The 24144-nt window shown below is 42.6% G+C and overlaps 1 protein-coding gene across 1 annotated transcript in view; it reads left to right on the plus strand.

Annotated features, from left to right (window-relative positions):
* Window positions 1–23419, plus strand: part of NFYC (nuclear transcription factor Y subunit gamma) — a 58785-nt gene extending 35366 nt beyond the window's left edge. Inside the window, exons 3-10 of the mRNA XM_060784170.2 lie at window positions 2009–2080; window positions 3386–3499; window positions 4805–4900; window positions 11524–11697; window positions 12400–12558; window positions 18456–18563; window positions 20714–20773; window positions 22517–23419. Coding sequence (XP_060640153.1) covers window positions 2009–2080; window positions 3386–3499; window positions 4805–4900; window positions 11524–11697; window positions 12400–12558; window positions 18456–18563; window positions 20714–20773; window positions 22517–22636 — 903 coding nt within the window. The 3' untranslated portion in view covers window positions 22637–23419. The remainder of the gene's footprint in view (window positions 1–2008; window positions 2081–3385; window positions 3500–4804; window positions 4901–11523; window positions 11698–12399; window positions 12559–18455; window positions 18564–20713; window positions 20774–22516) is intronic.
* The last annotated feature ends 725 nt before the right edge of the window (window positions 23420–24144 follow it).

Here is a 24144-nt window from a genome sequence, read left to right on the forward strand (position 1 = left end):
CAGGCTAAAAAGGAGGAATAGAAACATCCCTTTGGTTTTGTATCTCTGCAGATTGATTTTTAAAAATGACCCTGGAGATCTGTATCTCCACTATGTTCCAGTAGTTGGGTTCTGAGCCGAAGAGGCTGTTATTTAATCTCCAAGAACAAACAGTGGTTAGGTTAGAAAAAATGCAGCCTGTTAAACTAAAGAGTCCAGCTTAGAACCAGCAGGCGAAAGATAAGCTTCCTCTCTCAGTGGGTGACCCTCAAGAGGCTGGCGGTGAATGGTGATGTAAAAACCCAGAATTAATTGAGGAGGTTCTTTGATGCTCTGAGCCCTCTGACATGGAAGTGCTAGGCTTGAGATTTCAGCTCTGTGTGTTGCAAAGTCTTATTCTTCAGCTTTCTAAGAATGAGGGCCATTTTTCAGTCGAAGCACTGTGGTCACGTGAATTGTGAGTAGGGACAGTCCCTGAAAGTTTGTGTATATGTGTGTCTGTACACACATATACTGTATCTCTTCCAGTCTAAGACATGCTTCTGTCCCTATACGAAAATCTCTAAATAGAACCTTTTTTCTGTTGGTGGTACTGAAATTAGTGTGTGTCTTACAAACATGGTGTCTCAGGTTCAAAGAGAAATATGATGTGTGTGTGTATGTATATATATATATGCTTACATAAGTGGAAGTATATACTTGCATTCATCAGGAATATGAAATGTTTTGATTTCTAGCTGTTTGAAGTTACCTCAATTCAATTGCTGAGGTTTATGTAATCCAATGAAGAACACAGGAGCTATCAGTTCTGATACAATGCTGAATGATCAATATAGCAAAATACCGCCTCCCCCCCCCCCCTTTTCCTTTTTTTTCTCCTACTTCTTCAACCAAGGATTTCAATTTTTCCTCATTTCAACACAGGTTGACTTATCTGCCAAGGTGCTTCTTGTTTAAAGTTCAAATTTCCATATAGAGTTGGAATGCACACTTGCCAAAATCTTGAGATTGAGAAGAACAGGACTGGAGCCAAGATGAAATGGGACTAGTAGATACTGGACAATGGCGATGGTGTTCCTGAAGTGGTTCCAAGAGGATATTGAACTGTGTTGGACAGTTGTGTTCAGTGTTGAGATCATTTAGATTTATTATTTATTATACTTGTATGCCATCTTTCTCCAAGACGGAACCAAGGTGGTTAGTCAGAGGGAATGGGCTAATGATATCATTCTATGCGCCAATTAAACAAGCATTAGGCATACTTTCAGAATTGTGATGACAACCCATTGACTCCCCCCCCCCCCCAACTCTCAATTTTCTCATTATGAAAACAAAACTGACAGCTGGAAGACAGATCTGTGCCTCTTTTGTAATGACCCTGAAGCCATACAGTAGATTGCCCCTTGAACTTAGAAAACCATGTTCCTTCCTGACTTTTTTTAAAATGTGCAAACTTTATTTGTTCCCGCAAAATTAATTTTAGGGCGTCTGTTGTTGAATGTACTCTTCCGAAGCCTAGTTTTGTGTGTATGTGTGTTTGGAAGGATGCTGTCTTTCGCAGTCACACAACTCTGTCCCTGGCACGTCACTGTTCCCAAGTTAGTTCAGAGGCTCGGAGATAATGTTGTTTACCTAATTTGGGTAAAGAGACCCAAAGAGTTGTCGTTCCAAATTGGTTTAGTTGGCTGGTGGCCAGCATGCATTCTAGTAGACTTCAGCTGTGCATGGAAACTACTGGTATATATTTTCATATTCTTTTCCGCTTGAGTGTCTGTGCAGAATGGGATTGGATTATAGCAAACCAAACTGACCAAAAAACAAATAAATGTTGACTTACATATATGTATCGGTATGAAACTGGAATGAAAGATAAGAGGAACACCAGATATGAATCTGCCAAAGGTAGTCTGGGCAGTCTCCCATATAATTCATTTCAAATTAAACTGGTTATAGGTTTTTCTAGCTACAACAGAATGTCTGAGTGTGGAATATCTTGGTCATAAGTCTTCTTTTCTGTTGATTTCTGCAGAAAGACTTCAGAGTTCAAGAACTTCCGTTGGCACGGATTAAGAAGATCATGAAACTAGATGAGGACGTGAAGGTAAAACTGACAAAAAAAGTTTGATCCCCATGTAAAGGCAATAAATGACTTCTCAGCTCCATTGATTTGTTATTGGAAAGGTCTTCGGAGAGGATTTCTCCTTTGCTCTAGCCTGGTCTGAGTGTTCAAATGCAGCAGAAACCCATAGGCTGAATCTGGCATGAAAGGCCATAGTGCAGGTGGGAAAAATGCATTCTTTCAAGGTGGGTTTGCCTGGCCAGATGTTCATAAGTAACATGGAAACAGGCTTGAAATGTGGACTTTGTTTGGATACTGTTTTAGGAGCGTTAGTCAGCTTCTCAAATTTGTAGATTGGTGGCATGAAGCAGGTCACTGCTTTCTTTTTATTTTTTATTTTATTTAAATTTTATTGATACGTTGCTTCTGTCAAGATTTGAAAACAGCTTACCCTTGTCTTCTTCCGAGTTGACCTTTGAAGCTATCGACTTGGAAAAATGTTGATGAAAACTGTATTTCTGGAGAAAACCTAAGCTTTGGAAAAATGCAAAATCTTCCATAGATCTAGAGCGGGACCTGACTTCAGCATTTTTCCTTTCAATCAGACGATGACTTAAGTGCCCCAGGTTCATGCAGCTGGACAAATGTGTCTGAATAGTAGTATTTTTAATCTTGGTTACTGATTTCACTTACCATCTTTAGTTATCTAGATTTTTTTTTTTTGCTTTTCTTTGAGTAAAATACTTTCTCCATTCATCTGTGCATTTAATAGTTAATGCTGACCTTGTGATAAAAGGTTTTTTTTAAACAGCAGCAGACCACTTTTAATTTATTAAATCCCGATACACAAGTCATTTTCCAACCTTCGTATTCCTATTTGGGGATTAACCAGTCACACTATTAATCCTGAACACAAACTTGAGAGGTGTTTAAGGAATGCCTTGATGTTTAAGGAGTTCTGTGTTGAACCCATATTTGGTTCCCTTGGATCCTGAACTAGCTGTTGTCTCTCTATCCTGCCTCATAGAGTTGTGGGGTTTTTCTGAGTTTTCTTTATAGCAGTGGGTTCTCAACCTGTGGGTCTCCAGATGTTTTGGCCTACAACTCCCAGAAATCTCAGCCAGTTTTACCAGCTGTTAGGATTTCTGGGAGTTGAAGGCCGAAACATCTGGGGACCTACAGGTTGAGAACTGTTTCTTTATAGGCTCCTTCCAAGAACAGCAAACTTACATTCCTCTCCCTGGACTGAAGATTGAAACTGGGGCAACAGGATTTTAATTGGGCTGGGAACTGGGAGTTGTTTCTATCCATATCAGTTGGGCTAAACTGTGGCCTCTTCATTTGCAGATGATCAGTGCCGAAGCACCTGTTCTGTTTGCCAAGGCTGCTCAGATATTCATCACGGAATTAACATTACGGGCCTGGATTCACACAGAGGACAACAAGCGCAGGACCCTGCAGGTAATGGGAATGTTGGTATCCATGCTACTGTGAAAAGTATATGGCATATTCCTGCAGCGGTGACCAGGAAAAGCAGGGTGAGGCTGCAATGATTCCTTGAAATTCCAATTTGGGTGTATGGCAAAGTACCCTCTGCATTTTCCCTGATGCAAGATTGTTCTGGGAATCTCCACTGCAATTTCACTTAATATCACCACTTCCAGGACCATAGCTATGCAGTTGTGTTTTTTTTAGATTTCCAAATTGGTTTGATATTTGGCAGCAGTTTGAAGGCAAAAGCAGTCAACATTGGGAAGTGGAAGCAGTCTTTTCCTGAACCACACTTCCTGCTCTTTCCAACAGCTGATGAATTGGCTGTGAATTAGCATTCCACTATCTCTATTGTTTCCTGAGCAAATGCATGGGGATGGATTTCAGTTTAGTAAGCCTGGAGGTCTTTGACCAGGCTATTTGACTGATCGCATCTCCTCTTACAATCCGGCCCGGGCACTGCGGTCATCGAAGGAGGCCCTGCTCTTGGTCCCACCCCCATCCCAAGCATGGCTGGTGGGAATGAGAGAGAGGGCCTTCTCCATTGTTGCCCCCCATCTCTGCAACTCCCTCCCTAAAGAAATAAAGCTGCCCCTCCTTCATCTCCTTTAAAAAAAACCTGAAGACCTACTTTTGCTCATTAGCATATGGAGAGAAGGGGGATTAGATGGTCGAGAGATCACTGCCGGGCCTCTGGTTGAGAACTATGCATATTTGGGCTTTCCTGGTCCACACCAGCCCAATGATGTCATTTGACTACATAACCAACTCACACCATTTTGTGAACCCTTCTGGCTATTGTACACTAATGTGGATGTTTTGTTTAGATTTATGTTATTTTAGAATTTTGTCTGATTATGTGTAATTTATTGATGTCAGGCTTAATTTACTGATATTAGGTCTTAATTTGATGTTAGGCTGTAATGTTACTTTTTTCTGGGGTGGGGTTTTTCTGGGATTTTATGTTAGTATCATGTGTTTTATGTAGGCATTGAATGTTTGCCATTGTTATGTTGGAATACTCTCTGAGTCCCTTTGGAGAGATAGAGCAAAATACCAATTAAAAAGTTGTTGTTGTTGTTGTTATTGTGAGACTGATGTAGATCCAAAAATGAGAATTCTGTGATGAGCATGCCCAGGCTTTAAACAGAAACCCCTAATTGCAGTGGCTGGACCTCCATGTTGTTGCAAAAAGATTCAGGTTGGGGAACATCAATCTACTTGGAAAGCTTCGTCCAATCTGAAATGTTGTCACTTTCTTTTCTTTTGTTCCAGAGAAATGACATTGCTATGGCGATCACAAAGTTTGACCAGTTTGACTTTCTCATAGACATTGTTCCAAGGGATGAACTCAAACCTCCCAAGCGACAGGTGAGGCTGAGAGTCTGTCTTTGTTCACATGTACAGTCTCTCAACATTTGGACTGTGGAGGTGTGGGATTTTTGCAAAGTTTCTGTCTGTGTTGAAATATGCCTCTCCATTTTGCTCCTTTTCTCCTCCTTATCCTTCAGAGATATGCTAGATGATACTAGATTAACTGGAATCAGTTTATAAAAGTGATCAAAAACCAATTTTCCAAGAAAGACTGAAGCAGTACCAGCAGGAAAGGATTTTGGAATGTTTTGCTTGAGCTGCAAAGCATCTTCCTCTCTGTCGCATCCCTCAGTGTTCAAAATAGCAATAGCTAAAATGCTGCCACACAATAGTCCTGTTCCATCTTATTGTACACCACGTAGGATAACTTTGCTGCCTCTGTAAATAATAGATGGTTTTAAGGTTAAATGATAGTGCAAGCTAAGCACACTCTTAGAACAGGGGATTGTAAATGTATACATTTTTCTGACGTCCCATGTATGTGGCATTCCATGTGCCCCTGGCCACATGCATTTACACCCTCAAAGTACTCCCCCAGGATTCCCTTCTCACTTTATTGTTGCTAGGACGGTTGGGCAACTTCCACCAACTGGCACTCTGCTTCCTTTCCCTGTTCAAATGGCCTTGTGGACTCAGACAAGTAAGCCAAGTTCTGTTGGAATCTTGAGATAGAATCATTGATGGTCAATAGAGAAGCTTCTACCTTGTCCTGCATTTCCAAAGGCCTATGCTGCATAGAATAGTCAGGACAATTCATAATGCATTCTGCCCCTCGCTAGAGCAGGTTGGGATTTATGAGGGAGATGCAGGGGAGTCTGAAGGAAAATAGGAATAGCAGTATGAATCTGCTGCAGGAGAAGACCCATGACCCAGTTGTTACAAGTCCCAGATAAGGACAAGATCTGGACCTTATATTGTTGGGATGCAGATGGAAGTGTGAATGACCTCAATATATGCCATAGTTTGTGTTCTCTGCTGTTGTGAGCTTGCTATTCACCAACCATCAACAATCCTCGACTGTTATCCCATCAGCAGCAGGAAAAATTACCTGGATACACCACCAGCTGCACCCGACGCAGCTTATTCTCTGAAATCATTCAGGTTTTCTATCAGGCCAGAGTGACAACTTGTGTTGCTGGTTTCTTTGAGATGGGTAATTGAATGATTTAGAAATTGTGAAAAGCAGCATGAGTATTGATTGGAAGTGTGCTCTGCCTCCTTTTCCCAGGGGCACAATGGTGCCCTTGATTTCCTGCACAGCAGGTTCCCTTTACATAAGCAGTAACCTACCTGCACACAATGCCATAGGTTTATGCCAGGTGATTAGATTTGGGCCATAGGAAGACTTATAACACTGTTCTCAAAGCTTTCTGGAACTTTGTTGGGTGCCCTGGTGTTTGTGTGATCAGCAAATTTTAGCAGGACCAGTATGGATAACACTAGCTTATTGGAATGACAACAACAAACAGAGAATTGTGATAATTGAAAATGCTGCCATCAGCTGTTGAAGAGTCCAGATCTTCCAATCGACCATCTTGTATTACACGGAAGCCTTGTGTTCGTTGTCCATCCAGAAAGGAACGAAACATCTTGAGAACGTCACGTCCTGGATCTGTGTAGGCAGTTATTGCTGCTGTAAACATCCTTGACTGGAAGCTGTGTGAGGCTCAAAGGGGCTTTCAGTCGGATGTTTACAGCGGCAGGCTGCTGCGTTCCTCCTGAAACCACGTGTGGTTTGTATTGAAGAATCAGTCTGGGACAGAGACAGCTCTAGAGTTCCACCACTCCCAGGGCTATGGCTTTTGATTAAATCAGCTTTACAAAAAAAAAGTCAGCTTACAAAAATGTTACAAGGGGAGACACATCTTAGATGTTGCCACATCTTACTGTTTGCTTCAGGGAAGGTCAAGATAGTATCTTTCCACATATAGACACACCTTTCACCTACCTGTGATGTTTCTGCCTTGTGATCAAAACAGTGCCTTTCTGCAGGTTGCTCCCCACCTTCACTTTACAGCATTTCAAAGCAGAACCTGCCCTCGAAGAGTTTGCGCTCTAAGCTTTGACCATGTGGGAGGCAACAGATGAGGAAGTAATGAGGGATGCACATGAGCAAATGCAGTTCCCTGCAATTAGGTTTTGTTCTATGAAATCCCCAACTGTTCTTTTAAAAATTATTTGCATGTAACTTGATGTTTGTTTATAGTAACATGGTAAGCACCTCTTGTGACCTTCTGTAAGCTCTCCGCTAGCACGGGAAGATAATTTCAACCAATCCAGGAGAAATGAGTAGATGGTTAGATAGTGGTAGTAAACAGCTTCCTGCAATAATATTATTGAACTGTGGTTTGAATTTCTCCGGAGGCTCTTTGAGATTGAAATGTCTTACTGAATCCTCTAGAATTGGGAAGTATAGGTGATTCTGGGAGCAGTTACTGGTACTTCTCATTGGGTCAGGTCTTCTGCTAGAGTGGGTTTGTCTCAAATGAGAGTCCTGATTCCTCCGCTCTGAAGTAGCTGACGGCTACCAGGATTGCTTCAGAGGCAGTCTCTTGCTTTTGAAATTCAACACCACATCAATGCAGAGACCTCTCCTTCTATCCTCTGGTGGCCACCAGAGAAGGGCCTTTTCCAAATTCCATTCCAGCCAGGGCAACATATGCAAGTCTAGGGTGTTTGAAAGCAGCTTTCATAAAAGCAGTGCACAGTGATGCTGGAGCAAGCGCCTGCTCTTTTTGCCTTTGCAGACTCAAGTATTCTCTCTGAATACACTGTTTGCATCTTGGCAGGAACAACTGAACACGCTCGCAAATTGCAGACCTTGTTGGAAGCAAGACTCTGCAATGGATTTTGCATCCTTTCTTGCTTAAAAGGCATTTAGGGGTACAGCTAAAACTTGGTGGCCTGCAAGTTTGACAGGGCAGAAATCATTGCAGTATGGGCTGACACCATTCCTTGTTTCTGCTTGTTCTATTCTTCCTTCTTCCCATTTTCCTGTGTTGTGTTTTTTCCACTTCAAGCTGTGGCAGCTGAGCACCTCCAATCTTCATTGTATCATTTTGGCACCATCCCCCTTGCCCCTCTGCTTCCATTATTTTATTATTATTATTTTATTTATTTACTATATTTGTATACTGCCTTTCTCAGCCAATTGGCGACTCAAGGCGGTTTCCAACAGATCCTAGAGTTGGAAGAGACCCCAAGGCCATCCAGTCCAACCCCATTTTGGCAGGCAGCAACACACAGTATTGTCATGCCTTGCTGCTTCCCCCAACACTTGTAAGCAAGCGTCCCCGTGTGACTGGATGGTCAGTGCTTTTTTGCCTGCAGAAGAACCAGCATTCACTCCTGGACTTCAGGAATGGCGGGAATGAGCCTGGGCCTGCCTGCCAAATTCTTCTCCGCTATCTCAGTCTGCAAAGGGAGATAACAGCCTCAAAAGCAAAGCAGGCGGCTCGAATCAGAGGCCTTCTCTATGTTCAGACTAACAAGTTGCAGGAGTGCCCCTGGCGCCCCGTCCCTAAAGAATGTGGGTGCGGCATGAGAACAGTCTTGCTTCATCCCAGGGAAGTTCAAAAAAGCAGAGCTGCATTACTAGCAGCCACCCTTTGAAAGCCAGCTCAACCGTCCCTCTTCTATGACTGAATTCTGAAACAAGCTGGTTTCAGCAGGGCCTTTCACTCCAAGCAACTTTGGTGCCTTTTTAGACCTGTTCTCTCCCTACTCCAAGGGGGCCATGTCTGAGGGATCCCAATTCCTCATCTCTACAACGGTTCCAAGGGTTGCAACATGCGAAAGCTCTGGACCAGAATGAAATTGCTCTTGGACTCCTGAATAGCTCACATTGCTGGTTAATGTTTTGCAGCACTCTCAACAAAAAAGGCTTCAACCAGTTGGAGCTGGGTCATATCCTGCCACTAGCTGCTGCTCTTTATTTTCAGACCCAAAACTAGAATAGCTTTGGAGTAAAAACGTGGGGGGCTCCAGGTGTTAAAAAAAACAGATGTATTTTAGTTCCCAATAATTTTTTTTGTTTTGTTTTAGGCTTTAGAGTGCCCCCTTTTCCCCTTTGCTTGTTTGCAGCTCATCATCCATCCTCTCATTTTTCCTTCTCCCTCCCTCCCTTCCTCTTTTTTTCTCTGTTTCTTATCTTTGCCTCTCCTTCTCTGAAATTAAATTCAGCCTCAGCATGGAAGATATTTACCAACCTCGATCTTAACACTGTTGAACACCAGCAGAAAGAGTTTGTCTCTCCCATAACCCTCTTCCTCTCAGCCTACCAGAACTACAAAACCCCTTTTCCAAGTTGGCTGGCACCCCAATAGCAGCGGCCCTCTCAAGGCTGGCATGAGCCACATGTGCATTTTCAGATAACAATGGGCCACAACTTCTGTTATCCCTCAGAAGTGGCTATGTTTGGTAGTGCTGCTGGGCCATTCTTTTCCTGCCCATCTTTAGGGAGAGAGGTGCTTTGGGAAATGTTATGGCAGCGTTAACTTGCACCTTTTTCTCTCTTTCCTGGCTTACTTGAGTGCCCAGGAACTCATCTTTATCACAGTGCGATGATAACACTCAGGCATTGGGTTGAAAAGCTCGGGGAGCAGCTCTCTCATAGTCATAAAAGGGACTTTTTTCCCCCTCCCATAAAGATTCCAATCTCACCCTGTAAATCCAAGGTCAGCTGCCATGACACACACCACTGACTTTGCACAAGCAATCCTTCTGTGACGCTGATGGAACCCATTCCGCTGATTCTTGGCAGTGTTGCCTCTTGGCCTCTGCTGACCTGCAGGGCTGCCGGCAAATGCGCTGAGTGACCGCTTGATAGCTATTCCGAAGCAGCAATTCATTCAGATCTGGAGGCCATTCATCCGCAAAGCCCCCTAGAAGTAATTAAAGAGTTGTTCTTGGTTATGTGTTAGCATGTGATAGGGAAGCAACTTGGTCATTTATTTGATGGAGGGGGACATGGAAGTAGACTGGCATGGGAAACCATGGTGGGTCAGGGGCCAGTTTTCTGTATCTGAAACCCTTTCAGGGCTGCATGAACTGCCAGAAATGCCTCCTGAAGGGGAAAAAAAAATCAGAAACAGAAATGGTCAGAGATCTGGTTTTGGTTTTGAAAAGCAGGTATTTTTGATGTTAAATATATGAAGAGTAGGGACTGTTTGGGAGCCCCCGGTGGTGCAGCGGGTTAAACTGCTGAGCTGCTGAAGTAGCTGACCAAAAAGTTGGTGGTTCGAATCTGGGGAGTGGGGTGAGTTCCCACTATTAGCCCCAGCTTCTGCCAACCTAGCAGTTCAAAAACATGCAAATGTGAATAGATCAATAGGTGCCACTGTGGTGGGAAGGTAACGGTGCTCCGTGCAGTCATGCCGGCCACATGACCTTGGAGGCGTCAATGCTCTTCGGCTTAGAAATGGAGATGAGCACCACCCCCAGAGTCGGACACGACTAGACTTAATGTCAAGCAAAACCTTTACCTTTTAGGGACTGTTTGAATGATGAATCCACACACATGCAAACATCAACAGTTCACTCTTTTGGAGGGCCATAAAAGTCTCCTGGAGAGACTGAGGCTCCGAAAATAGTCTTTGAGGTCTGCATATTGCCCACACTTGTAGTAGACTTTAGTTGGATGTAATGGAGAGTCTCAAAAGGGATTTAACTTTTAACTGTTGATATGTGTATTGCTTTGATATCTGTGTGCCCATTGGGAAATGGATGTTGGTTTAGTGAGCTGCCTGGGGGTAATGAGTTTCTCTACTTACTTACCAGTTCATTTTAGCCTCTGGCTCCTGTGAAAGATTTTACCTCTTACTTATTGGATAAATGGGGAAGCAACAGCAGCCAGTTAGCCCTCACTTCCTGTGCTCCACCGATTCATCAGTTCCCATGTAGCAGCGCATGTAAACATCCTACACTCTCAGCTGTGAATTTTTGGTGGCTGGGAGAAGGTTGTTTACACCTTCTGCCATGGACTATCACCCAAAAACAACAACAAACTGCTAACTCTTCTATCTTGTGAAGCTGGAGACAAGGTCTGTATTGCTTGTATGGTCTTCCTTACATCTCTGATGCAATGGAGAGTTTTGAAAAAGTGCTTTGAGAAAAGGATCAGGTTTTGTTAAAGAATGGTTTCTTTGACTTGTCACTTTTATAGTCCTGAATAAGAAACAATTTTTCTGGGGTAGGGACCTAGAACTTCCCTGCTCAAACATAGGGCTATTCCTTACCCAGTTCTTGTCCTCACAGGGGACAGAAGCTCTATTTGGCATCAAAACATTATACAATACAAATAAAACAAGAACAAGGCTTACAACAAACACACAGTAGGCTCTGAACTCCCTTTCCCATTTTGAATGTAATGAAAAGAAAAAAATACAATTTTAGATCCAACTAAAGTTGTTAGCAACCAAACTCACATATTAGGACTTCTTATTGTTAAAAAAATTATAAGCCATAAACGATTTCTAGTCTGAAAAATGTTCAGTTGGTTTATTCTCTAGAACCCATTTTCATTTGGCTATTTGGGCTAACTTTAATTTTAGCAACCCTTAACATTTAACGTTTTTGCTTATTCTATCTCTGCCACCACTACTTTTTCTTTGCTTCCTCAGGAGGAGGTGCGCCAGGCGGTGACCCCGGCAGAGCCTGTCCAGTATTACTTCACTTTGGCGCAGCAGCCAGCAGCCGTCCAGGTCCAGGGGCAGCAGACCGGGCAGCAGACGACCACCTCCACGGCGACCATCCAGCCGGGGCAGATAATCATAGCCCAGCCTCAGCAAGGGCAGGTAGGTGGTGGGACTCAGGGGGGCTAAAGTACAGAGATAATTGTGTTTTCTGATGCCAAGGTCTGTTTTGGCTTTGCCTTGCAGGTCTTTGAGGACTGGACGTGCCCAGTTCTTGAAGTGAAAGCAGCAGGCCTTCAGCTCTTCATCAGCTCATTTGGCTTATAAAGGGAAAGGGGGGAGAGTGAGTGAGGAGAGGGGATGGCTCTGACCATCGTCCTAAAATTGAAACAAAGGTCACATGGGGAGTTACTTCATTCCTGTCAGACTCTGGAAGATCTTGGAGTTAAAATCCAGCTCACAACAATAAAACGCTGGAAACAGATGATTTATTTTTTCTTTCTACAATCCTAAAAAGACAGTTCTAAAGTTTTCCCGCTCAAACTTCTTGTATATATCAGCCCCAACTCCCATACGCCCCTTAGTAGCCAAACACTGTGTCCACAGTCTGTTAACTGCAGTTCCAATTTCCATCACAAAACAGATGTCTTATTTACACTACTTTCCCCAACTGTACCCAGCCTCCCTCCCCCGACCTCCTGCTGAATTCTAACAATTCCACTGTTTGAATAACCTGTGGCACTAAACCTAACAGAATGCAGCCCCTGGGGTTCTCACCTGTGTCACCACACGGCAGGTGTTTAGGAAAGTTCAGATGTACTTTTATAAATCTAGATGATCTTCTTTTCTCCTTGCTTTCCTCAGACCACTCCTGTGACCATGCAGGTGAGTGAAGGGCAGCAGGTCCAGATTGTCCAGGCCCAGCCACAAGGGCAGGCTCAGCCAGCACAGAGCGGGAGCGGGCAGACCATGCAGGTCATGCAGCAGATCATCACCAACACAGGCGAAATTCAGCAAATACCGGTGAGAAGCCAGCATCACACTCACATACTATCGTCAGTTCTACTATTTCTTTGCTCTTTTGCTTGGATTCAAAAGTTCAGAAAAAGCAGTCATGATGTGCCCAGGACTCCTTAGGTACCATAAACAAAGGTTGGATGCTGCAGTGCTCCTACCACACACAGTTGCCCTGAAATAATATATGATCTTTGCTGTCTGCTTCATATGTGTTGTTGTGTATATGGTTAGGGTAGAGCAGCATTTCTCAACCTGGGGGTTGGGACTCCTTGGGGGGGTCATGAGAGGGTTTCAGAGGGGTTGTCAAAGACCATTCGAGAACAGATATTTCTTATTGTCTTTGGAACTCCTTGGCAGAGAAGGCTGAAGATCTCTCTGGTTGTCCTTGTCTTCCTTTTTTGAAACAGACGGCGAATCCTCTCACCAAAGGCTCTCCTCTGCTTTGATTGTCCTGTCTCTCTTGGAGTCCTGCCCTGCATGGAGTCTCTGTTTCTGAGACTCCAAGTGGGGAGGGAGAGCAGACATGTTCGGCGAATGGTGGCGTGGTATGCATGTGCAAGTGAGGGAGAGCGTTTGAGGCTGGAGGGAGGCTCACACCAGCGACTCCCTTCAAGGCATGGGGGTTCTGTGTGGGAAGTTTGGCCTAATTCTTATCATTGGTGGGGTTCAGAATGCTCTTTGGTTATAGGTAAACTATAAATCAGAGCAATTACAACTCTCAAATGTCAAGGTCTCCCCCCCCCCCCCCCCCAAACTCCATCAGTATTCACATTTGGGCATATTGAGTATTCATTCCAAGTTTGGTCCAGATCCATCATTGTTTCAGTCCACAGTGCTCTCTGGATGTAGGTGAACTACCACTCCAAAACTCAAGGTCAATGCCCACCAAACCCAGTATTTTCTATTGGTCATGGGGTTCTGTGTGCCAAATTGGGTCAATTCCATCGTTGGTGGAGTTCAGAATGCTCTTTGATTGTAGGCTAATTATAAATCCCAGCAACTACAACTTCCAAATAACAAACTCAATCCTCCCCTAACCCCAGCAGTATTCAAATTTGAGCGTATTGGGTGTTTGTGCCAAATTTGATCCAGTGAATGAAAATACATCTTGTGTATCAGATATTTACTTTATGATTCATAACAGTAGCAAAATTACAGATATGAAGTAACAAGAAAAATAATTTTATGTTTGGAGGTCACCACAACATGAGGAACTGTATTAAGGGGTTGTGGCATTAGGAAGGTTGTGAAACACTGAGGTATAGCCATCCACTTGTCTTAGAAGCATTTATTTACGATTTCTTTATTTACTACATTTATTTACCGTCCTTGTCACCCACAGGCAACTCAGGGCAGTTTACAGTCAGTATCAAAGACATAAAATACAATTAAAAACAGTCAATTTAAGTATAAAACCAAGTAAAACAATCAATATCAATTTTTTGTCATGTCAGGAGTGACTTGAGAAACTGCAAGTCACTTCTGGTGTGAGAGACTTGGCCGTCTGCAAGGACGTTGCCCAGGGGACGCCCGGATGAATTTATGTTTTTATCATCTTTGTGGGAGGCTTCTCTCATGTCCCTGCATGAGGAGCTGGAGCTGATAGAGGGAGCTCATCCGCCTCTCCCTGGATTTGAACCTGTGACCTGTTGGTCTTCAGTCCTGCCAGCACAGGGGCTTAACCCACTGCGCTACCGGGGGCTCCATCAATATCAATAAAAATATATATCAATTTGAGTCTCCTAGTTAAAAGCATTATCCAATAGCGTCGTCGAGTCGTTCTGTTTTTTTCTCCATGTCTGTTATATTGTGTCTGCAAACGTTAAAAGGGAAGGGGCCGATCTAATATCCCTAGGGGAGGGCGTTCCATAGCCAAGGGGCCACCACTGAGAAGGCCCTGTCTCTTGTCTCCACCAGACGTACTTGTGACGAAGGCGGGATCGAGAGCAGGGCCTCCCCAGACGTTCTGGAGCATTCACAATGAGAGGCATCTTTTGGCATGCAGGGGCCTTTGAAAGTGAAAATGGTTTCACTTCCTGAATCGACTCCGTATCTCTAAAATCCACAGTGATTTTCAACCCCTCTCTGCAAGGCCTTCTTTGCCCCAGGGCTATCTGTCCACTTGCGCTTCCTTCTTCCACTTCCTGCTCCCACACTGACCTTCTGCCATTTCTCTTTTGCCATTGCTCACTTGGTGACTCTCAGAGTTGGATGCATTCCCTGGTGGTGGGGATTATACACAACTTCTGGGTTTCGCGGGGTTAGTGTTCTGGGGGAGAGAGGGTTTAATCACAGACACAAAGCACCATACATCAGCAGCTGAGCGTGACCTTTGCCGAATCTGTTAGCTATCTATGAAAACTGTGAAGAGACAGGGAACACAAAGAAATAGAGCTTCCAGCTATGGAGGTTCTTCTTTCTTGGCTAAGTGGATGTTCTGTGCCTTGAATGTGAGTCGTGGGTTCAAGTCACTTTCCATAGATCTTGAGTCGGGGAACAGCAGACAAGCAAGTGTTAGAGAGTGAATTGAGTTCAAACATTATTTAATATGTCCTGCCCTGTGCTTTCCTGCAACCCTCCATCACACCACCTGCTTGCCTTCACACCTCTCCTCCACATCCACCTTCGCAGTTCCTTTGAAAAGGAAGCACTGCTGCCGGTTTGTTTGTGCAGAACATTTTGGCAGTGAACAACATTGTGCGCTCTGAAAAGGCAAATCAGAATTGGCTGCAGACTTGGAACTTTGGCTGCCAAAGCTGGCATTTGGCTCTCGAGCTTGTTACCCACCACCTTTGTAAAAACAGCGTATTTTGTAGTCTACTGGGAAAGAAACATGTCAAAAATGACCCAGCTTTGAGTCTGAATAGGTGTTTCCCTCCTGTATTCAGGAAAATGGTTTTTCTCACCGTTTTTGAAACTCAACCCTTAAAGCTGCCGCTTGAAGGAAGGGTGCGACGGTGGGGGCACATTTAATTTTAACTTATTGCTTCTGAGACTGCAATGCATTGGCTACGCACAGCAGAGCAACAACTTCTGAAAATCAACCTTGTTCTTTTAGAGGAGCCATTCTAGTTAAAGCATAACTAGGCGTCTCTTGTGACAAACTATTCCCACAGCATATTTCAGAAAGATATCTGCATTAGTGGCCTGTACTTGCATTAAGCATCTGGCTTACCAGTATGGCGTGTGGGTAGGGACTTTTTGCATGGTATAGTTGCTGTGTGAGTGACCAATGTTGCATTTTGGAGAAGCCAGTGGAGGGGAAAACTCCAAGCCCCATAATTTCTCCTTCAGGAGGTTTGAGGCACTGGTAGCAGATGTTCAGGTACTTTTCTCTCCATATTTTCCCCACCTGCTCCTTCATAGGGAAAATATGGAGATAATAGATACCAATGTACTAACTGTTAAGCTTTTCTTCCAAAATCATTAGAAGCTCAAGTAAAACAAATTGCCCAAAGGAGCAGAAAACGATGAGGAGGAAACAATGGATTTGTGCATGGAAGATGTCCATGGTCTGAATCCAGGGAGCGAGGTGAGCTCCTGCTGTTAGCCCCAGCTTCTGCCAACCTAGTAATTCAAAAACATGCAAATATGAGTAGATCAATAGGTACTGCTCTGGTGGGAAGTTTAAACTGTGGGTTTTTGTGTGTGGTTGTGGAAAGCGGATAAATTAAATTTTGCAGGTAGCTGTAAAAGTCAAGAAAGTGATGTCAAGTGTTTCCCCTTAATAAATAAATGTCAATTTCCACCTCACAAATTTCCACCTTCATCTGAAGGTCCCATTACATCTTTGTTTTCTTTCCATTTTTTTCCCATAAGGTAAAGGTTTCCCCTTGACATTAAGTCTAGTTGTGTCCGACTCCATTTTTAAGCCAAAGAGCTGGCATTATCCGTAGACGCCTCCTAGGTCATACGGCTAGCATGACTGCATGGAATGTCGTTACCTTCCCGCTGGAGCGGTACCTATTGATCTACTCATATTTACATGTTTTCGAACTGCTAGGTTGGCAGAAGCTGGGGCTGACAGCGGAAGCTCACGCCACTCCCCGGATTCAAACCTGCGACCTTTCGGTCAGCAAACTCATATCATATTGATCATAATATTGCAATACAATATAATACAAATAATAATGCAATAATATAATAATAATATATTATATATTAAATGTAGTATTACTAATAATATTGCATTATAGTGGTATAGTACAATATAGTAATATATAATACTAATATTATGCTATGCTAATAATATAATATATTGTATTTACATATAACTTGTAAGCTGCTCTTGAGTCCTCTTCGTGGTGAGAAGGGCAGGATATATATGTCGTAAATAAATAAATAGTTAATGGTTGTCATATTTCCAAGTTCATTTGATATAATTAGGTAATGCAAAGGTTGTCCCCTGACATTAAGTCCAATCATGTCTGACTCTGGGGTGTGGTGCTCATCTCCATTTCTAAGCCGAAGAGCCAGCATTACCCATAGACGCCTCCTAGGTCATATGGCCAGCATGACTGCATGGAGCGTTGTTACCTTCCCGCTGGAGCGGTACCTATTGATCTACTCATATTTACGTGTTTTTGAATTGCTAGGTTGGCAGAAGCTGGGCTAACAACGGGGGCTCATCCCACTCCCCGGATTCAGATTAACAACCTTTCGGTTAGCAAATTCAGCAGCTTAGCAATTTAGCATGCTGCATCAATTTAAATCTTCCATGCATAAATCCATTGTTGCCTCCTCACAGTTTTCTGCTCCTTTGGAAAAAATTGTTTTACTTGAGTCTCTAATAGTGATTTTGGAAGAAAAGCTTAACTTTCTATGGGTGACAAACATTGGAAACAGGTAAGCTAATAAAAATACTACTATTAATAATAGTAACAACAACAACAACAAGTAGCTAAATGCTAAATGCTACTTAGACACTAGATGTGTAATGGGAGAAATCTGGTGTTGCATTTAAGAGCCCCTCTGCCAACAGAACAGTGTTTCTCAACCTTCCTAATGCCATGACCTCTTAATACAGTTCCTCATGTTGTGGTGACCCCCAACCTGTTGTGCTACTTCGCAACAGTCCTGTTGTGCTACTTCACAACTGTAATTTTGTTACTGTTATGAATTGTAATGTAAATATCTGATACGCAGGATATATTTTCATTCACTGGACCAAATTTGGCACAAATACCCAATGCGCTCAAATTTGAATACTGGTGGGGTTGTGGGGGAGCGGTTGATTTTGTCACTTGGGAGTTGTAGTTGCTGGGATTTATAGTTCATCAAATAGCATTCTGAACTCCAACAATGATAGAATTGACCCGGTCTTGGCACACAGAACTCCTATGACCAACAGAAAATACTGGAAGGGTTTAGTGGGTATTGACCTTGGGTTTTGGAGTTGTAATTCACCTACGTCCAGAGAGCACTGTGGACTCAAGCAATGATAGGTCTGGAGCAAACTTGGCATGAATCCTCAATATGCCCAAATGTGCAGTTTAGGGGAAATAGAACTTGACATTTGGGAGTTGTAGTTGCTTGGATTTATAGTTCATCTACAATCAGTGAGTATTCTGAACCCCACCAACGATAGAATTGGGCCAAACTTCCCACACAGAACCCCCATGAGCAACAGAAAATACTGTGTTTTCTGATGGTCTTTGGCGACACCGCTGGCACCGCTCTTGTGACCCTCCCAGGGGTCCCGACCCCCAGGCTGAGAAACACTGGTCTAGAAAGACTGCCATTCTTCCATCAGTGGAATTTTCTTCTGTGTTTTATTGCTCCAAATACTAGTCATTGGGAAATGGGCCACTTTTCTTTCCTGTATTCCTTAGAAACAAGGGAGTAGGAATGGGTGCTTCCGTCCACTAACTCTCTGTCCCTTTCCTCCCTCCTTCTCTTTCTAGGTCCAGCTCAATGCCGGCCAGCTGCAGTACATCCGTCTAGCCCAGCCTGTGTCCGGCACCCAGGTCGTCCAGGGCCAGATCCAGACACTTGCCGCCAATACGCAACAGGTACGGACTGAGCTCAAGATGTGCTGAAATAGCCCTGAATGATTGGAAGGCCATTGTTTTTCCCAAGGTGGAGCCTCCAAAGCAGGAAAGAAGGTTGCCTCCCTGGTGCTGGCATTCTTGGTGCTTGCTATTTAAAATTAAGATAATTATTTTTCTGTCTATTTAGGGGATATTTTCATTGATCCTACCCCGTCATACATATCAGGTTACCAGTATCAAAGCAACTCCCATAATTGAAAAGGGTGTGGGTGTTTACAGTGAATTAGCTGCTCTCAGGTTGTGTATCTGTTATATATAAGGGGGGGGGGGGGAGAAGATACAGCCTGCCATTTTGACTCTTGAATATGATACCTTGCCATTGGTTTGCCACCAACTTTGCCCAGGATTCTGCCAGTGGAGCCAAACCTGACCCCCCTCCCCATTCCCTTTTTCCTTTTGTATAGGTCAGCTTTTTCAGTTTTGGCCCCCTGCCAGACTTTACATTGTCGGCCTTTTGTGTACGGGTGCTGTATCTAATTTCCAGGGCTTTGCAAGGACTATTTTTGTCACTGCTTCATACATTCATTACAAACATCCTTCCTCTTACATTTATATCCTGAATAGTAGTTGTTGTCAATTTTTTTCTGAACTAGGTGTGCATTTACGACTTGGTGGGGAGGGTGCATTTTCTTATTTTATAAAAAAAATGTTTTTTTATTTTCTTCTTTGCTCATACATAACACAGCTTCATCTTCCTTTCTTAAATTGAGATGCAAGCCCCTGAACTTTCAGTTGCAATCCCAGTTCTGTCCCCTTCCAACTAAGAGCGGACTGCCTCAGAAAGCCCGCCTGTTATTCAGTAGACACGTGAAGCCTTTGAAAAGCTTTAATAATAATAATAATAATAATAATAATAATAATAATATGCTTTAAAGATCGAACTGCAAAGACTCTGGCACAAGCTAGTCAAGGGGGTCCCAGTGGTGATCGGCACACTGGGTGCAGTGTCTAAAGACCTTGGCCTGCACTTAAACACAATAGGTGCTGACAAAATTACCATCTGTCAGTTACTTGGATCTGCATCCATTATTCGCCGATACTTGGGAAGTGTCCGATGTGTGATTTAATACAAAAGCCAGCATAGCGATCTTGTTTGCTGTGTACTAATCTTGTTGTGTATCTAATAATAATAATAATAATAATATAAAAATATTATTATTTTATTTAATAATAATAATTTAAAATAATAATTTAAATAATAATTTAAAGACCTTGGCCTGCACTTAAACATAGTCGGCACTGACAAAATTACTGCAGAAGGCCACGCATGATTTGCCGATACATCACACAGTCCTAGACACTTGGGAAGTGTCCGACGTGTGATCCAATACAACAGCCAGCAGAGTGACCTTGTCTGCTGTGGACATCTTGTGTTAATAATAATAATAATAATAATAATAATAATAAGAAGAAGAAGAAGAAGAAGAAGAAGAAGAAGAAGAAGTTGTTTTATTTATATCCCTCCCCCTTTCCCCAAAAGGACTCAGGATGGCTTACAACAAGAACAACAAAAAAAGTGTAATAAACATACAACCAAATCAAACTTAAATCACACAGTAATTAAAGCATAAAAACACACAAACATATTATAAAATTCAGAAGTTTTGTCTTGAGACTTCCCTTTTGCACCCAGTTATGCTTCCCCCCCCCCCCCCCCCCGCCCCAAACTTCCTCTCTAACACTTCCTTCTCCATAGTGGTTCCATGCCATACTTTCACAACCAGAAAAAAAAACTGACAAAGTGCAAGGGGAAGTCTCATATGCCTCCATTGTCCTGTTGCCATATCTCCACCTTCAGATATAAGCAGTGTTGTTCCATGTGATCTTTGGTGAATATTTGTTGTGTATGCCTTGCTTCCCATTCAGGCTGAGGGAAAGGTATTGTGAACACCTGAAAGGAACTCGGGCACCAGTCCAGGAACCGAGCCTTGCTATTGGTGTCAAGCAGGACTTAAGGCCCCAGAAGTGGCCTTCTCTCTCTCCCTCTCTCTCTCTCTCTCTCTGTGTGTGTGTGTGTATCTTTTAATGTACAGTTAACCTATGCATGTTCTGACTTTTCCACTTTTTGAAGGGTGGGGTTGCAGATGTCAATAACCCCATGTCTTTTGTAGATTGCACAGACAGAGGTTCAACAGGGACAACAGCAATTCAGCCAGTTTACAGACGGGCAGGTAAGTGATTCGAGATGCATGGGGCTAAAGACTCTTCTGGAAGGTTGGTGCCCAAATTGGGAGGGGGCTGGAGGGTCCCCACTGCCCTGCCATGCCTCTCACTGAGTCTACGAAGAGCTTGTACAAAGTTCCTCCTATGGATCCACCTGCTCCTTTGAAACCAAAATGGCAAACAGTGCTGTTTTAGTTGGGTCCTTCGCTAAAGAGGCGTAACAGATTCCAAGTTGAGTAACAAACGTTACAGCTATACATGTGGTAATAGCAGCGCCTTAAGAGTTTTGATTATATGAGTCCTGCTTTTGCCTATATATGTTTTTTTAAAAAGGTACTGTATATACTTGAGTATAAGCTGACCTGAATATAAGTCAAGGCACCTAATTTTACCACAGAAAATTGGGAAAACATATCGACTCAAGTATAAGCCAAGGGTGGGAAATGCAGCGGCTACTGGTAAAGTAAAAATTGTTAGCAATAAAATTACATTAATTGAGGCATCAGTAGGTTAAATGTTTTTGAATATTTACATAAAACTGTAATTTAAGATAAGACTCATTATTCTAACCTTCAGTGTAAATGTGCTTACTTATCCTTCCAATAATAAAAAGAGAGTAAAATAATAAATGTAATCAAAATAATAGAGTAAAATAATAAATGTAATAATAACAATAATAAATAAAGAAAAATAATAAACGTAATAATAAAGTAAAATAATAAATGTTATAAAAATAATAATAGTAAAATAATGTAAATGTAATAATAATAATAATAATAATAATAATAATAATAATAAACCTTTATTTGTACCCCGCTACCATCTCCCGAAGGACTCGGTGTGGCTAACATGAGGCCGAGCCCAAAATACAACAGTAAACAACAACAATAATACAGCAAAATAAAACAAAAACAAGCGATAACATTAACAACATGCAGTGACGCAGTTAAAAACAATGGCCGGGCCAAATGTAATAATTAAAATTAAAATTAAAAAGTGCTGGGCATGACAGGTGTTTGGAGGAGGGTGGGCTTGCAGATAACCTAAATCTCTGATAAAGTGCGTTGGGACATAATGCTAGGAGTTTCCTTATTCTGGAAAGGCACACTTTTTTAGAAGTGGTCGAATGTAATAATACAGAGTTTTGGAGCATAATACTCCTGACCTCATGATCGTGTTAAAAAATCAAGTATGGATCGTCAATGTTGCGATCCCAGGCGACAGCAAGATTTAAGAGAAACAACCGGAAAAGCTGATATGATACAAGGATTTAAAGATCGAACTGCAAAGACTCTGGCACAGGCCAGTCAAGGTGGTCCCAGTGATGATCGGCATACTGGGTGCAGTGCCTAAAGACCTTGGCCTGCATTTAAACACAATTAGCGCTGACAAGATTACCATCTGCCAGCTGCAAAAGGCCACCCTACTGGGATCTATGCACATTATTCACTGATACATCACACAGTCCTAGACACTTGGGTAGTGTGCGGCGTGTGATCCAATACAACAGCCAGCAGAGTGATCTTGTTTGCTGTGTACTAATCTTGTTATGTTTCTAATAATAATAATAATAATAATAATAATAATAATAATAATAATAATAGAGTAAAATAATAAATAACCTTGACTTGAGTATAAGCCGAGGGAGCCTTTTTCAGCCTCAAAAAGGGGTGGAAAAATTCAGCTTATACTCAAGTATATACGGTACTTCAATTCCACACTAATGTGTTTCTTTATCCCTCCTTTTGCAGCAACTGTACCAGATCCAGCAAGTGACCATGCCTGCCGGGCAGGACATCACACAGCCCATGTTCATCCAGTCGGCCACTCAGGCAACAGACGGGCAGTCCCCACAGGTTACAGGAGACTGAACCTACCCGGCCAGTGGGTTGTCGGATGGATTAATGCCCCTCAAGACATTGAAGGATTTCTTTAAGGCTTCCTCCATTGTCCCCACCTTCATTTGATACCCAGCTGTCAAGGGCTGTACCCCACTTTGTATTATATGGACTGTTTCAATCTCTTGGGTGAAAAAGATATCCCCAATGAACTGACGACAATATAGTACGCATCCTTTTTATTATAATTATTATTATGTGTGATTTTTTTAGAACTTGTAAATCCTATATTGTTCAATTTGTACAAACGGATGTAGGGCTCTTTTTGAGCCATGGTTTCTCCAATGGTCCAAGATCTTTTCTGTCACTCTGTCCACTTTCCCTGTTGACTAAGCTGCAACTGCCAGGATTTTGTGCCATTCCTGCTTTAGTGAGGAGTGGACATGTCCCTTTGTTTCCATTCAAGCGGAAAGTGTATGAGAATGTCTCTGTGTGTGTGTTCGTATGTATGTGTAAAAGAGAGAGAGATGTGTGAGGAGTCTGAATAACATCCCAGATTGAAATATTACTATTTGCAGCATCCAGGGAAAATATCAGAAGACAGAGCAACCAGATATTTGTGCATTAAACTTATTTTCCGAAGGCTTACATTTGGCCTTAATCAATTTTGGAATTACTTAAAAGAGCTCTAGACATGCAAATGTCACGTTTTTAGTTCATGGTGCGAAATGTTTTTTTGTTAAAGCCTGTATAAAATTTGGTCCATGCATGTATTTAAAAACGGCATGAAATGCAATAAACTGTGTTTTCCTACGATAGTTTGCCCCGTGTCTCTTCCAGCTTGTCAAGTGAATTGAACGTGGCCCCAAAGAGTTTCCGCTTGATTAGAAGTGACCCAAGGTATTTGGGTCCCCGAAGTCAGAGATATAAATGGCATTTCCCTCCGGGGATAAAATCCACAATTTGTTCCACTTAATAACCCCAGAATCTACCGCCTGAGGGTGTTCACACCTGGCAGATTTGGCTCTGACCTCTTAAAAGGACTTGGATCAACCCACGCACTCATTGTCTCTCCATTCTGTCAACTATAATTCTTATTATGGGTGAGGAAACAGGGAACGTGTTGTCAACTGAACCAACAATAGGCTTTTCTATCTCTGTCCTACATACTAGCTATGCAACTCTAATATTTTTCATGTTCTTTTACCTGAGCCTATGCATGCTTACACAGACGTAAGCTCACTGTATTTATTGGAACTTGTGTGGGCAGATGTACCTTCAAATAGCTTATTGACCGATGGATTTCAAGGAAGACTCAGAGGTGTTTTTCCAATCCTTTCCTTTGAAATAGAGCCACCACCATTTAAGATGCATCGGCATTTTCCTATCCAAATCCTAACCAGGGCTGACCCTGTTTAGCTTCCAATGTTAGACAGAATCCAATTCTTTTACAGTATTGAAGCCACCTCTCCACAAAAGTCAACATTGACACTGAAATATGATACCGCTTGAGCTCTGCAAGTGCAGCTTTTTTTCCAAAT

The sequence above is a fragment of the Anolis sagrei genome, chromosome X (genome assembly GCF_037176765.1).
Source record: "Anolis sagrei isolate rAnoSag1 chromosome X, rAnoSag1.mat, whole genome shotgun sequence".
NCBI lineage: Eukaryota > Metazoa > Chordata > Lepidosauria > Squamata > Dactyloidae > Anolis > Anolis sagrei.